The sequence below is a fragment of the Zootoca vivipara genome, chromosome 15 (genome assembly GCF_963506605.1).
Source record: "Zootoca vivipara chromosome 15, rZooViv1.1, whole genome shotgun sequence".
Lineage (NCBI taxonomy): Eukaryota > Metazoa > Chordata > Lepidosauria > Squamata > Lacertidae > Zootoca > Zootoca vivipara.
This window is the reverse complement of record NC_083290.1, coordinates 36,085,685-36,106,241: the sequence shown is the minus strand read 5'-3', so window position 1 is coordinate 36,106,241 and position 20,557 is coordinate 36,085,685. Positions and strand designations below refer to the sequence as shown.

At 44.3% G+C, this 20,557-nt stretch overlaps 1 protein-coding gene across 1 annotated transcript; it reads right to left on the bottom strand.

Moving 5' to 3' along the window:
- Positions 1-8,018: 8,018 nt before the first annotated feature.
- LOC118097304 (interleukin-36 receptor antagonist protein-like) lies at positions 8,019-12,603 on the bottom strand. The gene is made up of 4 exons (XM_035140046.1): positions 12,540-12,603; positions 10,585-10,731; positions 8,909-9,042; positions 8,019-8,240 (listed from the first exon to the last, which is right to left on the bottom strand). The coding sequence occupies exons 1-4, from the start codon at positions 12,601-12,603 to the stop codon at positions 8,019-8,021; spliced, it is 567 nt and encodes a 188-aa protein (XP_034995937.1).
- Positions 12,604-20,557: the final 7,954 nt, after the last annotated feature.

The following is a 20,557-nucleotide window of genomic DNA, read 5'->3' as shown; positions in this document are numbered from 1 at the left end:
TTGAGTAGCTGCCCAGAGGACCCCCAGGCCGGAGTCTCTTCCAGTCCTATCATACGGGAAGGCATGGAAAGAGGAAGCCATGTGTGGCTGGATTTTTAAACAGTGGGGTCACATCCCTATGATATATTTAAAACACATTTGTACCATTGTAACAATGATGGTTTGGCTTTCCCAAAGGAATCCTGAGAACTGTAGTTTACCCCTCACAGAGCTTCAGCTCCCACCCTTAAAAACTATAGTTCCCAGGATTATTTGGGGAAAGGCTGTGCTTTAACTATTGCTTTCAATGTCCAATGTAGATGTGACCTGTTCTCTGCTATAGAGCTAATAGCAGGTTTGACAGGCCAGGGAAGAAATTTATTAAGGAAACACACAAGGTAGCTGACAGGGGTATAATCATAATAAACCAAAACTGGTTTTTTTAATAAAAAAAATGGCAAGCTATAAATCAGGTGGGAAGGACCTGTGGTCCTCCAAACACTGTTGAACTCCAACTACCAGCAGTCCCAACCAAAATGAAGAATGGTTACAGATGATGGGATTTGTAGTCCAGCAACCTCTGACTGCCAACAGTTTCCCATTTCCCATCAGAAATGGAAATCTGAGCTGTTCTCATTCTTAAAATTCCAGGGAAATATATTTAGCTTTGCCCCCCAATGACCATAATGATAGGAAATTTAAGTATTTAGAAATGGGCCAAGGGAAGGGCTATACACAGAAATATTTGCCTTACGGGAAGCAGAGAAGAGCCGTCCCAGCCAAAATGGCGCCATGGGGTTGTATTCACTGCAACCTGCCTGCCATTGACCAAATAGTCAGGCAAGCTGCAATCCACTTCCTGGGCCTGGGTGAAGCTGATAAGAGTTCACCCAAGCCCGGGGAAAACTCTCGCCTCCAGCACAACCACTGGATAATAATAATAATAATAATAATAATAATAATAATAATAATAATAATAATAATTTATTATTTATACCCCGCCCATCTGGCCGGGTTCCCCCAGCCACTCTGGGCAGCTTCCAACAAAATATTAAAATACTGTACAGATATCCATCAAACATTAAAAGCTTCCCTAAACAGGGCTGCCTTAAGATGCCTTCTAAAGGTCTGGTAGTTGTTATTCTCTTTGACCTCTGGTGGGAGGGCATTCCACAGGGTGGGTGCCACTACCGAGAAGGCCCTCTGCCTGGTTCCCTGTAACTTGGCTTCTCGTAGCGAGGGAACCGCCAGAAGGCCCTCGGTGCTGGATCTCAGTGGATCCAGGAGAGGCGTTGTCGCTGTTCCACATTTAATTTTTCTTCTCTCCTTTCTTTTTCTTTTTTTCTTTTTTTAGGTCTTAAATCTTTATTGATTATTTCAGATAAAAACACACATGAACAATTACACACACGTGCTCATAAACAGATGTTTGTAAGTTATGTTTCAAAACATTAACAATAAAAACATCTTTAATCGAAAAAAATATACAGACAACTTAAATAAAGAAACTCGAAAAAAATAAAGATAAATAAATAGATAAACAAGAAAGAAGGAAGGGAAAAAGAGAGAAAGGAAAGGAAAGAGTGAAGGGCGAAGAAGTTAGAGGAAGCAAAGTGAAGTAGAGAAGAAGGCAGAGGTTGAGAAGAAAAGAAAAAAGAAAGAAGAGAAAGAAAAAAAAATAGTAATATTGACTTCCACCGCTTCATCGTACAGTAAGTAAATTAATACATTCTTAACTTAACTGTCTTTTTGTCCTTATGTCGACACTAAAATAAATTTTTCTTACTTTCATCCTATAAACATCTCTTTTCATCAACGACAGGGTTAGTCCAAACATAGCCAGATTTTAGTTCCCAGACCTTGTTTACCTAAATAATCATTTAAATATCCCCATTGTTTCCTTATCAAGGCTTTAGGTTTATTGTTAATTACATCCGTCAATTTTGCTAATTCCAGATACTCGCAAATTTTATTAATCCATTCACCCTTTGTCAGGATGTCTGTACTTTTACTTCTCTTCTCTCCTTTCTTTATGCTTCCACTGCTCCCTTATTTTTATTCAACGCCCCCCCCCCAATTGCACCTGAGGCTACTACCACCACCCCCTGGATGGTTCCAGCGCCCCACAGATGTGGCTTAGCCCCTGTGGGAAACGCTGATCGAGTCCAAGAAAAGAAAGTCCAGAGTGGTAATCGAAGGGACAGTACCTGTGCTGATTTGGGAAGTCCGGCACCTTGAGCTGCAGGTTCCCTCCCTGTGCTCTCCGCAAGGAATTGCACAGCGTTTTATAGCTAACCCGGTGACACTGGTGGGTGTGACCAGGTGCTGAAGGGTTATTTTGGGGTCAAATACATGGCTGAGCCTGATTGTAGAGCTGCTCTTTCTAGAAGCTGGGGGCCCTGTAACACCGTAAAGAGGAACTTAAAGCAGCACAAGCTTTCCTTTGAAATCCGCACTTCTCTAAATTCTGCAAACACAGTTCTCCAGGCAAGTAATGTGTCCAGAAATTCATAAATTAAAGTGTGCATGAAATATTTGTTGAAAACAACACCACACTAGTGGGGATTGCTTTGCAAAAAAATGTGTCTGTTAAGCAAGATTGCCTACAAAGATTTGCATATTAGAAGAAATTCAGATCAAAATGCTGCTGATGACTTTTTTAAAAAAGAAAATGCAAACTGAAATGTGGAAACGTGGAGAACTGAACTTTGGGTTGTATCTAATGCTAGTTCTGCTCAGGGCCATGGAAATTAATGGGCATGATTGATTTCATTTCATTGATCTCAGTGGGTCTACTCTAAGCAGAACTTAGCTGGATACAACCCTTAAAATTGGAAAGTGAGAAAGCAAAAGAAGCCAACATTGACAGATTTCCCCACTGAGCCGTCAGGCTGCAAGAGAGGTGGGGCTCTGGGGCCTCTCCATTGGCTGTGTTGAACGATCAGCAAGTTCCTTTTTTCCTCCTCTCAGTACGTTTTTCCTTTTGTGCTGTGTCTCTTAGATTGTGAGCCAGAGGATAGGAGCTCTCTTCTCACTGGTATTTGTAAGCCTTTCTGGGAACCTTTGCTGACTGAAGAGTGGAGATGGGAAGAAGAGTGGGGGGGGGGAGGTAAAACAACAGCAGCAGTGACTTTGGGGGAATGCTTAGTTGGATTTTGACTCAAAAGGTTCTCTGGCACCTTTTTGATTCAAAAGGTTCTCTGGCACCTTTCTTGGCAGCCAGCCTGTTTTGTTTCCAATCAGTGCAGCCCATAATGTCATGCTGAAAGTCTCCAACTTTTTAACAAATATCACACACACACAACTCTGATGTTCTATTATAATTGCGTCAATGACATGTTGCAGAACAGACTTGCAAGAAAATACCAATCTGGACAGGCCCAAAGTCTCATCTGGTTATGCCTCTTCCGTTCGCATAAGTGTCTTGCACACTTCAAACTGAAATTAAAGCTCGCTGTCCCAAAAGTCCTTCCTGGGAATGCCAGCCCAAGTCTCACATGACATGTAAAGAATGATTAATTACAAACCACTCGTTTTGATTATAATGCTAGTGTTCAAAAATAGGGCAGTGCCCTCTAAAGTTCCCTTTAGCTTATGAATTGTAGGTCTTTCTCTCTCTCTTTAAGGAGACAAATGGGAGGGAGTGGTGCTCCTCTGTCTCCTAATAGCGCAAAAGGGAATGAGGAATTTTGGGAAATTCATTATGGATTTTCACTGCATAAATTGAGTAGGTCAGTACAGATGCATACAGGATCTGGCGCTGCCAGATTCCTCCCTGATGTTCAGGGCAATGATGTAAGACACATAGAATTTTGGTTCGGTGCCTCAAAGGGGTCCGCTACGGCCGGAGAAGACAGGTGACATCCAACCAAGGAGAGGAAGAAGCAAGCGGCTTTTTAAAAGCAAAGGTCCTTTATTCGGTTGCAACCGGGTTCCCTACGCAAAGGTGACAAAAGGTATGAGGAACCCCGCCCAAAGGTAAGTTCAGAATTTTATACAGTTGGAATTGTGGGTTGTCTTATCATCAATTTACAAGGTAAGGGGGAGGTTTGTGGGTACAAGGTGCAAGGAGTTTCGGGTGCAAGATACAAGGTGGAGACGTGGGGTGCAAATCCTATCTACATGAGTAAGGTACTGGTAATACCTAGAAATCCAGGAAGAGGTGGCAAATGATATGATAATCCGGTTTTTCTAGAATAACAATAGGGATAAGATCTAATAGCTGAATTCGTCTCCCCGCAGGGTCAAAGGAAATGGATCTGGTCCTCTGGCACTCTACAAAAGAAGGAAGGGGAGCTGAGTGGAAGTGATTGGGATGAGGCTAAAACTAACCTTTATATTTTCATGGTTACAATGAAGTGATGCAATTTGAATACATGGATTCCAATTCTTATTTTCCTGAAAGTAGTTAGAATCATTGAGAAGTTGATCAAACACTGATAAGGCACAAGGATACAAAGGGGTCAATTCCATCTGCACATATGCCAAATGTAACAATTGCAAAAGGATTCACATTTTCAAGTAGTAAAGACACAATTAGGGATGCAGGTGGCGCTGTGGTCTATACCACAGAGCCTAGGGCTTGCTGATCGGAAGGTCGGCAGTTCGAATCCCTGTGACGGGGTGAGCTCCGTTGCTCGGTCCCTGCTCCTGCCAACCTAGAAGTTCGAAAGCACGTCAAAGTGCAAGTAGATAAATAGGTACCGCTACAGCGGGAAGGTAAACGGCGTTTCCGTGTGCTACTCCGATTCACCAGAAGCAGCTTAGTCATGCTGGCCACATGACCCGGAAGCTGTACGCCAACTCCCTTGGCCAATAACGCAAGATGAGTCGCAACTGGACCTAACGGTCAGGGGGCCCTTTACCTTTAAAGACACAATTACAAGAGAGGGCGGGGGGCGGACTAGATACAATTTAAAATTACCTGGATACAATTATTTTAAAAAACTTGATTACTGTACAATTACAAAAGAATACTTGGATACAATTATAAAAATAGAGATAGGGTAAATTGAGGAAATAGGGTAATGGGCAGTGCAGGGAGGAAAGAAAAATGCTTTATTTGACAGAAACGGGATTCGAAGGAGGGGAATAACGGGAGAAGCAAATTAAAAGGAGAGCAGACGAAAGGCAAATTGAGGAAAAGGTTTATATATATCTCTCTTAGATTGTCTTCATTTGGTCTTGGCTTTCAGCTTGTTTAGCTATTTTCTTACATCAGCAAGATGGATTGATGTGAAAATCTATGGTTATTCTAGACTTTATTTCCACCATAGTTTTTGAAAGATAGCACATTAAACAATGTTTTTAAAAAGATACCGCATTGAACAATACCAATCAAAAGAAATTGAGGAGGGATCCTGTGGGGGGAACAATATTGAAATCATCCACATCTCAGGTATCAATACCTGAAATGAGGCTTTGTGGAAGCAAACAGCATTGATCATGGCCCAGCCAAGCAGCAATGTCCACCTCTGAGATCTCTGGCTCATTGATCTTTTTTTTTTTTTATTGCAGAGGGAGCTTTTAAAAAAAAAAAGCACCCAGAAATTGTAAGCAGGGGCTTCTCCCAATGTTGTGCTGTTACACACCATTTCCTGACTCATTAGCAGTGGGATCACCAAAAGACACCATGGCTCCTTAAAGGTTTTCCCTTGACACCCACAAAGCCTCTGAGCCTCCCTCATCACTCATTGCCCTCTTGGCCATGAGGTGGTGAGGGGGGTTACTTTTTTATCCCTTGAAATGCCAACAGGGCTGAAGGGGCAAGTTGCAAGAGTGACACTCTTTCCCACTTCCTGTTTCAGCTCTATAGGCTCCTCCAGGCTCAGATTAAATCTACAGCTTCTCGCTGTTACTGAGATCCCATGGAAAAGCTAAACCTGTGTGACCGCACTTTCTCTCTTTCCATCTCTTGGAGGGAGAGAAGTTACCAGATGGGATGGCATCCACAGAACTCACTGAGAAATGCAGGTGTGCTCGCAGGCGTAAAAAGGTTGGCAACCACAGCATTAGCAGGTAGCTTTGCTGTTCTTGAGTCCTGCCTGTGGGTGATTTCATCCTTGCCCTCTTGACTAAAAGGGGAACTGGTAGTGTGATCCTGTACATGAGTACTCAGAAGTGGGTCCTGCTGAGACTTACTCCCAAGTAAATGCATATAGGCAACTCTGTATCAGGAAATTTTTAATGTCTAATGTTTTACAATTGTTTTATGTGCTGTAAGCCGTCCACATCATATATTTGAAGCACATTTAAAGGACATTACTACCCTGAAAAAATCCTCCCCTGCAGAGCTACAACTCCCAGCACACTTTACAAGCTACAGTTCCCAGGATTCTTTGGGTGAAACCATGTGTTTTAAATGTGTCATAAATGTATGCTGTGGCTAGGTCGCATTTGTCAGTTCAAAACTTGCTGAAGAGGAAATGACGCAAAGTTTAACTTGTGCCAGAATCTACCAGGATTCATGTGTAGGGTTGCCATATTTTGAAGAGCAAAAAATAGGACTCTATGACAGTCATTCAAAGCAAATAAATGCAATTTGTCTCAAATTTTACCTCTGGGAAAGAGGACATGTCCTGGAAAAAGAGAACACATGGCAACCATTTATGTGTGGCATCTCTGGAAATGTCAAAGTGAGAATAGGATAGTTAAGTTTCCTCTAAGGATGTTTAGAGTGCTTTCCATTCATTGCTGTCTAACTTACACAAGAGACATTAAGGGAAAGGCTTCCAGCTCTGAGGATGGTGCAGAATTATGCCATTATTGGAAAACATAATCAACTCTGCTATAAAAAGCAGCTTACAAACCAGCTGAGACCTCAGCACTAAGGATTTGTGATTTTCTGACCCTTGCAAATGGTGCTCAGGATCCACACAGGTGTTGATAACGTAACTGATGTATTCGGAGGATTTTGTACAGATCCTGGCAGGGCTCTTGACACAAGGCTGCAGCAGGGCTGTTCCGAGTCCAAAGAGGAAGATAAGGAAGAAAGGAAGCCTTATACTGAGTCAGACCATTGGTCCATCTGAGGACTCAGCTACATTCATAGCTGCCAAGTACCCCGTTTTCCCCGGGAAACCCCCGTTTTTACTTACCTTTTCCCGGTGGTCCCCCGTATCACTTCATCTCCCATTTTTCTCCGTTATTTTCTCCTGCCAGCGGCCTTTTTTTTTTTCCCGATTTGCCCTTCTATGGGCACCAAAAATGGCCACCGCCGGCTTCAAAAGCCGCATCTACGCATGTCCGGAAGTGCATAGACGCGACTTCCGGTGTCGGCGGCGGCCATTTTTGGTGCCCATAGATGGGCGGAGCGACACCGGAAGTTACGTCGACGCAACTTCCGGTGTCACTCGGCTGCCGTTCCCAGATTCTGCAGTCCGGGACTTGGAAGGTAAGGCTACATTAGTAAAGAAAAAGTGTTTTATGTACGTTATAACACTGTGACACCAGATGGCGATGTGGAGTCCTGTCTTTTGTCAACGTGATTTCCCATGATAAAATTTACAACGCGTTTTCCTGAAATGTTTTTTTTAATATGTCTAGATCTAGCCTGGGTGTTGTCTGCATGGACTGGCAGTGCCTCTGCGGTGCCTCGAGATGTTGCCCACTTCGTCTGCATGGGCTCTCCATTCAGTTGAGCAAAAAAAACATATGGAATGCAAAACACTTTTCACTCCACAACCATGAGGATTCAAAATGTTTTTATTATCATTATTATTAACCAAAGATTCCATGCCACACTTCAGCTGAGGGCCAGACTTCACAAGCTTAACATGTTATTGGGAAGATCATCAAGTCCTTAAAAATAAAAATAGCAGGGAAGGAGGTGCGTATTTTCAACAGGACTGTAACCAGAAAAGGAGGAGGAAGCCAATGGGAGCTTTTATTTAGCACTTGAATCTAATAACAACAAAGCAGGGGAGAAAGGGCTAAACCATTTTTCACATTTTTCACTCTGCCACACATTGAACATATTAGCATACAGCCTGCAAATTCTTCCTCTCTTCTTTCCCTTTGAAAGCAATGGTTCTGGACTGTTAAACGGAGTCCTTCCTTTCGAAATAAAATGAAGTGATGCAGTGAGTTCCACCTCGACTCAAATCAAGAGGCCTGTTCGGCTCATCCCAAGTGCTTAGGAACCAACCCGGAAATGCAGCAGATTCAAAAGAGCAAGTCTCATCGCTGCCATGAGTTTTACTGTAGAAAGTAAAACTCTTGAATTCCTCGTTTGCTCTATAAAGATCCATTATATTTCTCTCCTAAGAGAACATGACGATACAGTTAGAAACAAAAGTTATACCACAGAAATTTGACAGTGTGGTTGTAGGATTAGCAATGAATCGTGCCTTAGAAGGCTTCTATTCCTTTTATTTTCTCACATTTAATGCAAGCAGCACTGCTTCAAAAGTAGCAGCAACCAATAATTAAATACTAGAAACTGGCTAATTAAGGGACAATTAATAACCAGTGGTACTGAACAGGAAGCAACAAAGCAGGTAGGACCTGCAAAGGCAAAAAGGTTTTAACTAAAGGTACAGTAGCCCTAAATTGTGCTTTGTCTGTCCATACTGGACAGGCTAGAGCTCCAATCAGCTTCTATTGTTCAAAGACAGCCACCAATCAGGTGTGGGGAAACAAGGGAGGGAACATAAAATGATGATAATGTACTGCTATGGCCATCACATTGCCTAGATTCTCTGTAAAAAGTGAGTTCTAAAAGGAAGGTAATTCCAGAGAAAATGGGCAGAGTGGAAGCACCTGTGGGTCTAAGTATCTTCTAGGTGGATAATGTGAGTCACTTTGGTGCAGAATACCAGGCTGTGCTTAGCAAAGAAGCTGCAGTCCCAATCATAGGGGTGACGCAAAGGGTCAAATTAATAATTCCTTAGAGAATCCAAAAACATTTTGAACTGCAAACAAAACTCACCACTAACTGTAGCTTTGGTTGACCCTTCCCAGCCAACACACAGTTCAGTGTGTGTGTATTATCGCTGAGGCCCATAAAGATGGGTTGGTTCGTTGGATTTAGAGAGAGATTGGGGACCACCGCCATTAATTGCTCTGAAAGGGAATGACAGGCAAGAAACAGGGTCAGTGCCACAAGAGCATCTTCCATTGATAAAAGAGTTTTGGCTAAGAAGCCACAGATGAAAGGTTAACATTTAGGTTTACAGCAGTGGTGGGGACATAGCTGCCAAGTTTTCCCTTTTCTCGCGAGGAAGCCTATTCAGCATAAGGGAAAATCCCTTTAAAAAAGGGATAACTTGGCAGCTATGGGTGGGGAACCTGTGACTCTCCAGCTGTTGCTAGACTACAACTCCCATCATCTTTGGCCATTGGCCATGCTGGTTGGGCTGATGGGGGCTGGGCAGCTTCCAACACAATATAAAAACACTGTGAGACATCAAACATTAAAAACTTTCCAATATAGGACTCCCTTCAGATGTCTTCAGAATGTAGCGTAATTGTTTATTTCCTTGACATCTGGTGGGAGGGCACCACTACCGAGAAGACCCTATGCCTGGTTCCCTGTAACTTGTTTGGAGGTTCTAGCAGGGGAGCGCAGCTATTGTATACCCTTGACCGAAGAACGGTACACTCCTTCTATCTGGGATGGTCGTCCTCTTCCACCGAGCACACAGCTTCAGGAGGGATGCACATGGAGCAGTGAGGGAGGAAGGGGGCACCCGCCTAGCCAGCCAGATCAGCCGAATCAACCCTGGCGATCAATGGGGTGACAGATGTCGCAGCCAGATCGCCCTCACATCTGCCCTGCAACTTCAATTCTTACAGTGAGGGAACCAGCAGAAGACTCTCAGAGAAGGACCTCAGTGTCCAGGCTAAGCAATGGGGGTGGAGACGCTCTTTCAGGTATACTGGGACAAGGCCATTTAGGGCTTTGAAGGTTAGCACCTTGTGCTCAGAAACATACTGGGAACCTTGTAGATCCTTTAGGACCGGTGTTCCATGGTACCAGAGGTCGCTCCCAGTCACCAGTCTGGCAGCTACATTCTGGATTAGTTGTAGTTTCCAAGTCACCTTCAAAGGTAGCCCTACGTAGAGCGCATTGCAGTAGTTCAAGTGGGAGATAACCAGACATACTGTATACCACTCTGGCAAGATAGTGCACAGGCTGGTAGGGTCTCAGTCAGCATACCAGATGGAGCTGGTAGACAGCCAACCTGGGCACCGAATTGACCTGTGCCTCCATGGACAGCTGTGAATCCAAAAACCACTCCAAGGCTACGCACCTGGTGCTTTAGGGGCACAGTTACCCCATACAGACCAAGGAGTCCCCTATCCCCCAGAATCAGTACTTCTGATTCAGTACAATTGTCTTGTTAGGATTCAGCCTCAATCCATTAAACACCATCTTTCCTCCAATCGCCTCCAGACAGTCACACCGCCCTCACTGGTTCTAATTTAAATGAGAGGTAGAGCTGGGTATCATCTGCATATTGGTGAGCACCCAGCCCAACCCCCCTGATGATTTCCCCCAGAAGCTTCATATAGATGTTTAAAAGCATGGGGGAGAGGACAGAGCCCTGGGGCACCCCACAAGTGAGCACCCAGGAGTCCGAATTGAAGAGGTTGAACAAGTACCTGATGAGCCAGACTGTTGTGAGCTTGCTAGTAGCATGTTGTTCACCAGGAAGAGGAACTTCTGGCTAATATCCCATAGTCTGAATAACCGTGGTTGCTTTTCACTGTTGGCTACTAATGTATTTATATTTGTATTTGTGGGAGGCCCTGTGAGAAAGATAGGATAAACATACATAGGCACATACTTATTGCATACATACCAATAAATAAAATGTTCTGATGAAGGAACAAGCAACATGTTTGGCTCTCTGAACACCGTTTTGCAAACATATCATATGGGTTAGCTTCCAGATGTAATCGCAGGTACAATATGAAAAGAGTACGCATGCAGTTTTCATGTGCATGAAATGGTGAGTGCATTGGCTGAATCAACAACTTTTCTTTTTCAACAAACTACCCACCCTACATCTCATGTTTATCATTTCCCTCTTCTCTAAGAAATCAACCAGTCTTCGAACAGAAGATCAAGGAATGTCAGACTCCAAGCTAGAGTGCAGTGCCTTTCAAAACAATGGATTATTTGTACGACAGCTCCAATCAGCCCCAGCTAGCAGGACTGATGGGCAGGGATGATGGGAGTTGTCGTCCAAAATATGTAGAGGGCACCAGGTTGGAAAAGGCTGATTTAGCTGATACACAGCTATATAGCTGGAGTGACAACATATCTTTTATCTGGCTGGCTCCCTGGCTTCCTGTTCTTGCCTTCTTGCCTTTGCTGTTTGGCCTTTGGAGTTGTCACCTCCCTCTGCTTCCATGTGGCTCCACTTTGCCACCTTGGCTTCTCTGCCCTGCCCTGCAGTGCCGGATTACCAAATAGGCAGAGTTGGCACTGGCCTATGGGTGCCCCCACAACAACAGACCAAAATAATATTGATTTGAGCTTGCAAGAAATTTACAATCAAGCTTTCTTAGTTCAATGTTATCCCACTATAGCTCATGTTCAGAAAACCTCCAGATGCAAAGCTTTCAAAAATGTATTAGGAGATAATTTGCCAGAGGGACCCTAAGGTTTTTACTGCCTAGGCCAGCTGCCAACTTTCCCCCCTTTTTAAGGGAAATTCCCTTATTCCGAATAGGATTCCTTGAGAGAAAAGGGAAAAGTTGACAGCTATGGCTAGGAGCCTCCACGGGGTTTGATCTGGCACTGCTGCCCTGTAGCCTGTAGCTGAAACAATTCCTGGGATATACTATTGTTTGGTCCTCTTTGTTCCAACTGGACTGACCTGGCTTGAAAACCAAGTAGTCTTGTTGAACTAGTTTAACTGGCTTGTTGGGCTGGTTTCTCCAAGAATTCCAACAGGAGGTCATTTAATTCCATCACATAGTAGGGCTGCCACTTTCCTCTTGGGTAAATGCTCCTATTTCTTTAATCAGGCTGTGTTATTGTCCTCTCCCACCAAGAGATATTAGGGTTAGGACTGATTTTGTGCAACATTAGACAGGAAAGAAGGAATAGAATTTGGGGTGGATGAAGGCAAATATGCTAAAGTTTAACCGAGTCCAGGCAGAGGTGTCATAGGTAGGGAAGTTTGCCAGTCTGGATGGAGGTTTGCAGTCAGTCTTGGATGGGATTGCAGGACCAAGTTTGCAATTGATTGACTAAGTGTTGTCTGCGGTGGATACACACCTATTAAAATCTCTGTGAAAATGCTTTTTCAAAAACAGTTTTGAAAAATACAATGAATTTTGCATAGCTCACTGTTGCCATCTAGTGTCTCATTCGTATATCGCTTTACAACACATTTAAAACATTTTATTTGCAGCTGTGTAGATGTCCTGTGAAAATCCATGAAGTGGCAGTAGCTAAAAGTGCTATTTAGCAGCTCGGGCTGGTATTCCAGCTGCAGACTACTGTATCTAGTTCTGCTGCCCTTGTCTGAACATTTAAGGATATTTACACAGTTTGGGAACTAATACAGGGCAGCAAATAGCAAAATAAATGATTTGTTTCTCACCTGGCCTAAATTCACAGAATAATTCTGTCATTTCCTCATCCCAAGTCTTCTTCTGCGGCTTCATCGGCCGGGTTTCTGTCTTGTGGGGCTTACACTTCCAGCCTGTAGGCTTCAGAGCCGTGCAGTTTTTCTCAGGTGCTGGCCTGAGGGGCTTACAGAGCGGTTGCATTGCTGCAGCTTCTCCCACTTTCTCCGGTACTTGTCTAGAATTGGTTGGTCTTCAGGGTCTTCTGCAGTCACAGCTGCAGTCCTGAGAGTAGTGATTAAAATACATCCATATCATAGACTACAAATAACAAGAATTCAGGGCATCCAGGTGTAACCAAAGATGGTTGTGGAGCAGGTTCACCAACTGTCCCACACATTCAACATATTCCTGGGGCAGATCCATGGGTGTAGCATGGAGGGCTGGAGGCCCATGGCCTTGGGTGCCATTTTTGTGGGTTCGCAACCAGGCGCCCCTACGACAGGCAAGGCTGGAGTTGTGGAGAGGGAAGCCGCGCACAGGCTGGGCCTTCAGGGCGGCTGCAGTGCCTCCTTCTCCTTGTGTCTGTGAAGGGACGCCCAAACATGCCCCACCCTTGGGCCGGCTGAGAGAGGGAGGGAGTCTGCAGCAGCCACTGCCTCCCGAGAAGGGAGTGACTCTGGGGCAGAAGTGGCAGAGACAATGTGGCAGTATCGCCGCCCCTCTCTCCTACTAGGCTCTGGAGCGCAAGGTAGCTATGGTGGTCCAACGCCACCAAGCCGGCCTCAGCCCCACTCCCAGGTCAGTTTGAGAGTCAGTAGCACAGATTTTGTAAAGGTGTGGTGATCTGTCATGGAACACGGTTGTTGCCCAGACCTCATTGCTGGTTGCAAAGGGGCCCCCATCGTAGTTTAAGCATCAAGGCCCCCAAAATGTAGGACCACCACTGACTTATCCCTTGAGATTTGGAGTTATATCACCCCGGCTCCCCTGCACAGAGTCTATATACTGTACAACTGTTCCTGCTATTCTGTTATTCTGTTTTCACTTCTTGTTGTCCTTTTGAAATGCTTTGACCTTACTGGAAAATCCATTCAATTACTAAGTACTTAAAAAGGTAAAGGGACCCCTGACCACTAGGTCCAGTCATGACCAATTCTGGGGTTGCGCGCTCATCTTGCGTTATTGGCCGAGGGATCCAGCGTACAGCTTCCGGGTCATGTGGCCAGCATGACAAAGCCATTTCTGGTGAACCAGAGCAGTGCATGGAAACGCTGTTTACCTTCCCGCTGTAGCGGTACCTATTTATCTACAGTGGTGCCTCGCTAGATGAAATTAATTCGTTCCACGGGTCTTTTCTTATAGCGAAAGATTCGTGCAGCGAATCCCATAGGAATGCATTGATTTTTGGGGGGGGGGGGTTTTTTTTTTGCCCATGGGAACGCATTAATTGAATTTCAATGTATTCCTATGAGAAACCGCGATTCGCTAGACGAATTTTTCGTAAAACGCATTCGTCTAGCGAGGTAACCTCCGCTCGAAAAATCCTTTCATTAAGCGGAAATTTCATTAAGCAGGGCATTCGTTAAGCGAGGCACCACTGTACTTGCACTTTAACGTGCTTTCGAACTGCTAGGTTGGCAGGAGTTGGGACCGAGCAGCGGGAGCTCACCCCGTCGCAGGGATTCGAACTGCTGACCTTCTGATCAGCAAGTCCTAGGCTCTGTGGTTTAACCCACAGCACCACCTGCGTCCCACTAAGTACTTACCTATTTATTATTGCATTTATAGCCCACCTTTCCTCCAAGGAGATAAGGTCACAGATGTCCTTCTTCTCCTCCCTGTTTTTATCTTCACAGCAACCTAGTGAGATAGGTTAGGCTGAGAGCTGGAGACTGGTCCAATGTCACCCAACGAGCTTCATGGCTGAGTGGCAATTTGAACCCTGGTCTCCCAGGTCCTAGACCAACAACTATACCACAATGACTCTTGACAGGGTAAGAGGAGGCAGAGGCAGTATGAAGAATGAAAGCCACCAAACAAGACAACAACTATTTGCCTAAACCCAGTGCTTTTTTTCAGTGGGTACTCAAGGGCACGCAGTACTGGCACCTCTTTTTGTTGTTGTTAAAAAGTGTGGTGCTTATTGTAACATGGTCCGTACCAGTAACTATTTTTCCAGGGGGGAAAGCACTGCCTAAACCAGGGCAGAAGTGCCCACGGCCAGCTCCCTACCTTGTCTCCTCACAGACCCACAATTTCTAGATAACTCTGCTCTGTCAGCACCAGGATTCTTCGGGGGAAGCCGTCGCTAGTTAAAAATAGTATGATACTGCTTTAAATCCATAGTGTAGGTGGGGCTCTCCTCACAGGACACCCACAGAAGCTCATGAACATGACTCATTTAGGTACAGTGGTACCTTGGTTCTCAAACGCTGAAAACCCAGAAGTAAATGTTCCAGTTTTCGAACGTTTTTTAGAAGCCAAACGTCTGATGCGGCTGTCGGCCATTGTTTCTGGGGCGCCTGCACCAATCAGAAGCTGCGCCTTGGTTTCTGAACATTTCAGAAGTCAAATGGACTTCCGGAATCAATTAAGTTTGGCGCTTTTGTTTTTGCTATTTATTTTGCATTTTTGTTTTTGAGGCTCTTTCGGTTAATTTGTTTTAGTGACTGTGTGGAACCCAGTTCAGCTACTGATTGATTGATTGATTGATTGATTGTGTGACTGTGGAAATTGATAAAAGCCCCCCATCCAAACAATGACTATCATCAGTGCAGGTAAGGAAAAAAAATAATTTTTTATTTTTATCATCTGCAATACTGTCTTATTTATTTTATAGTACAGTACATTGATTCTTGCTTTCATTTTATGGACCAATGGTCTCGTTAGATAGTAAAATTCATGTTAAATTGCTGTTTTAGGGGTTGTTTTTAAAAGTCTGGAACGGATTAATCCACTTTGCATTACTTTCTACGGGAAAGTGCACCTTGGTTTTGGAATGCTTTGGTCTTGGAACGGACTTCCGGAACGGATTAAGCTTGAGAAGCAAGGTACCACTGTACATCAATTTCAGTGTGTCTACTCTGGTTGGCTACAGCCCAGGGTATGATCTGAAAGCACACCTTCCTAAAGCCTCAATAGATGGCTGCATGGGAACCACTAGAAGAAAGAGATATACATGAAAGGAAATCAGGAAACGAAAAGCCAAATTACTAGAAGACTAACTAAAACACTGGTGAGGGATTTTTAAAGGTCAGCAAACCATATCTGGACATATGAGCTCTTCTTGTTAGTTCAAAATCTCAGGGAAATCTTGCATGCCCAATCCCCAAAACAAATCATAATGGGAGATAGGGAAATTGGCCAAGGAAAGGGATAGACCCAGATCTCCTTGCCTCACAGGGAGGGATGAGAAATCATTTGGATCTGTTCGCAGTTTACTGAAAATCTCCCTAATTTGCACCTTCCAAAACAACACGTGAACTGAAAAACAAGGATCCTTTGAAATCTGTACTTCTCCAAATTCTGTGATTCAGTTGTCAAACCATCTAACGCATGTGCGAAAATGCATATATTAGAGGAAAGCGAGCATGAAAATGCATATAGTATACAAATAATGCAACATAACATAACATAACATGCGCCATTGCATTATCTATGGGGAAACAGCTTGCACAAAAAAATTGTATGGTGAAATATGCACCCAAATCCTGGTGAATTCTTTTGACAACTCTTGTGTCATTTTTTAAAATAATAATAAAAAGCACCATCTGATGTTGAAATGTGGTGAACTCAACTTAAGATTGGAAAAATGAGAAAGAAAAAGAAACCAGAATCGAAAGAGTTCATTCATCCCTATTTACAAGCAGTCCTGGAAGCAGACCATCTAACCAAAGGAAAGAAAGTCCAGAGAAGTAATTGAGAAGTAATTGAGTACCTGTGAGCCTGAGCTGGGAGACTCCTGTGCCTGGAGCAGAAGATTCTCTTAGTGCTCTCCTCTAGAATTTAAAGGGTGCTTTATAGTGGCTTGGTGACACTGGTGGGTGTGAGTACATGCTTAAGGGTAATTTGGGGGTCAAATGCATGGCTAAGCCTTATTGCAGGCTGCTTCTTTCTGGAAGTTTTGAGTCCTGTGATACTTTAAAATGTAAGTTAAGACAGCACAAGCTTTTTAAGGCAAGAGTCCATGCCACCAGCGTGGTGTAGTGGTTAGTGCATGGGTAGGCAAACTAAGGCCCGGGGGCTGGATCCGGCCCAATCGCCTTCTAAATCCAGCCCGCGGACAATCCGGGAATCAGCGTGTTTTTACATGAGTAGAATGTTACCTTTTATTTAAAATGCATGTCTAAGTTATTTATGGGGCATAGGAATTCGTTTATTTCCCCAAATATAGTCTGACCCCCCACAAGGTCTGAGGGACAGTGGAGCGGCCGATCCCCTGCTGAAAAAGTTTGCTGACCCCTGGGTTAGTGTGTCGGACTAGGAGCTGGGAGGCCAGGATTCAATTCCCCATTCAGCCATGAAGCTCACTGGGTGACCTTGGGCCAATCACTGCCTCTCAGCCTATCCTACCTCACAGGGTTGTTGTGGGGGTTGAATGAGCGGCAGAGAAACACATACTCCACCTTGAGGTCCTTGGCGATAAAGATGGGCTATAAATAATAATAATAATAATAATAATAATAATAATAATAATATATTATTATTATTTATACCCCGCCCATCTGGCTGGGTTTCCCCAGTCACTCTGGGCGGCTTCCAACAGAAAAATAAAACACAGTAATCTATTAAACATTAAAAGCCTCCCTGAACAGGGCTGCCTTCAGATGTCTTCTAAATGTCTGGTAGTTGTTTTCCTCTTTGACATCTGTTGGGAGGGCGTTCCACAGGGCAGGCGCCACCACCGAGAAGGCCCTCCCTAGTTCCCTGCAACTTGGCTTCTCGCAACGAGGGAACCGCCAGAAGGCCCTCGGTGCTGGACCTCAATGCAATAAAGACATGAATAAATGAAAGTCTCATAGGCCTTTTGGGAAATGACTAGTTGGGAGGGACAGAAGCATCTCTGTGTAACCCTTTCTTATATATATATATATATATATATATATATATATATATATATATATATATATATATATATATTGTTGACTCTCCATTGGAAATGTGGCAGACCTTTCTGCAATGCCATTTGCATGGACGGTTTGCTTACTAGATGTGGAACTGCTGGTGGAAAAGCTAGCTGGGAAAATTAAGCAACCGAGGATCAAACTAGACCTTCACTGGAAATAGGGATGAGGGAGAAATTTCATTCAGTTCTCATTTAAAGGCAAACCTACCTAAAAACAATATGTGAATCAAACACAGTCATACTTGCAAATCCCCACTGCTCTGAATTTTGCAGTGCAGTTCTCTGGCCAAGTAGAATGTCCATTAAAATGCATATATTAGTGAAAACAACATACAAAAATGCATTCTTTGAGGGGAAATTGCATATGCAATTGTATGCAATATTATGCAATTACATACGGCATCACGAGGACTATTTTTTAAAAAACCAAACATACATAGAAATGTAGAGAACTGAACATGCTGTATAATTGGAAAAAGTGTGGGTGATGGGTATATAACAAATAAATGATGGTAATAATTATTCCCACGCCAAAGAAATCATATTTGAAATCCAGAAATTTCGAACAAGGCTTCCACCAGGAGAATTTTGCTTTTTAATAATCCTGCTGAGGACCTTTCCCCCAAATATCTCTGAGCCAATCCAGGGCCAGTGGCCCTAAAGGGATGGCCCCTTCAAGAGAGCAATTGGAACAAGGTGGTTGGCAGTTTTGATGATAATCCTATAGCACGGCATGAAATATTTGCTTCCTTTCCCCCATTCATAGCATTCCACAAGGCAGAAGGAATACCGCAGGTAAAGTCCTTCCATTATGCTAAAGGGAATGGGGTGGAGGTGAAGCTCACAATTGTATAAATCCTTTACCTTTGCTGAAGGGGAGCCATAAACACAACTATGAGGCTGTTCTGGCCAAGGTTGATGCTATTTCATCTCTTAAGAAGAATGTGGTTTATGACAGGCTCTGCTTCTGTCCCACAAATCTCAGAAGTGGGGGGCGGGGATTTGAACATTGTGAGTTTGCTGATAAAAAGAGGAACACTCAAAAAAGGTTATTTATGTATGCCGCTGCTGCAGCCCATTTTTGTTAGCCCAAAAATGGAAAACGAGCAAGCACTGGTGGAGGAAGAGGGGGCGGTGTGAGCGCACCACCCCTGGCCCCACAATCCCGGTGGGGTGTCATTGTGGCTGCCCTCCCCCCCCCCCGTGCGCTGGGTGCCACGCCCCTAGGACACACACCACGCCCCTGCGAGTGGCACACCACCACACCGGGACGCGCACCAGCCATGCCCCCACCTGCTCTCCGCCCCTGGTGGCAGAGCATGAAGCTCTGCCACTGTGAGCGAGGTCCCAACCAAAGAAGAATGGCAACAAGCTGATCGAATATGCGCAGCTTGCAGATCTAACATACAGAATAAGAGAACAAGAAGAACATACGTTTAGAGAAGATTGGGAAATGTTCATTGAATATATGGTTGGAAATTGTGTACACTTGAAAACGTTGGCATCATTAAGATTAATTCAACAGTGTAAACAAGTTTTGATGGGTGTAATGGAATACTGAATGGTTTAGTTTATGTAAAATATGCAGGTATTTAAGATATGCAAAATGAACCATGGAAAGAGAAGAAGGGAAGTCATTGATATCTTAAGGATGTTTAAATGAGTGTTTTAAATCATAGAGAGTTCAACTTACTTTTATTTATTTTTAATTACATTTGAACCCCACCATTCTTGCAAGGAGCTCAAGACTCCTGCTCCATTTTACCTTTGCCAAGCCCTATGAGGTCAGGCCGAGAGAGGGGGGCTATCCCAAGATCGCCCAGAGAACTTCCAGGCTGACCAAGGATTTGAACCCTGGTCTCCCAGGTCCTAACCCAGCACTCTTAACAAGGCAATCAGAGATTATCCAAATTCAGCACAGAGAGCAGCACCCATTGGGGGGGCTGCATTCGCTCCTCGTTTCTGCAAATACCGCACAAAAGAAACGATGAGTGAAAGGCCCACCATTTAAAAAGAATTTCCAAGTGCCAGAATGTCACCTAGTTTAAACATTTTAATCATCATTATCATCATCAAATAAAATATATTCTGATTTTTTTTTTCAAAATGAAAAGGAACAGCTTGAAGGAACATGACTCCAATCTTACAGTGGAAATTTTAAAAATCAAAATAACAGCAGTGATTGGCATTTGAAACATAGTACCCTGGGACGCGGGTGGCGCTGTGGTCTAAACCACAGAGCCTAGGGCTTGCCGATTGGAAGGTTGGTGGTTCAAATCCCCGCGACGGGGTGAGCTCCTGTTGCTCGGTCCCAGCTCGGTCCCAGCTCTTGCCAACCTAGCAGTTTGAAAGCACGTCAAAGTGCAAGTAGATAAATAGGCAGGAAGGTAAACGGCATTTCCGTGTGCTGCTCTGGTTCTCCAGAAGTGGCTTTGTCATGCTGGCCACATGACCCAGAAGCTGTACACCGGCTCCCTCGACCAGTAAAGCGAGATGAGCGCCACAACCCCAGAGTCGTCCACGACTAGACCTAATGGTCAGGGGTCCTGACCATTAGGGGTCCTTTTACCTTTATCTTCAGGGATGGCTCTAGGTAGAGTCCTGGTGGCGTAGAGTGCTGGGCGCCAGGCCGGTAGGTAGGGTGCTGCACGGCAAAGCCGCGCGGAAGCCATGCTGTGCCCTACGAGGGCAGGGGCGCCGGAGCGATCTCCACCCCTCAGCGCCAGGGCGCGCAACCTGCTCGAGACTGCCCTGTTTACCTTTACCCTGGGAGCACCTTTGGGGCAATTAAAAGGATTAGGATGCAGGGGCTTCCACCACATAAATCCCCTTTTCATCCATTTTTCTTGATACCATTTCCCTCGCTTAAGTTTATTATTTCCTCATTCCTTTTTCCTTCTCATTCAATTTCAAATATATACAGTA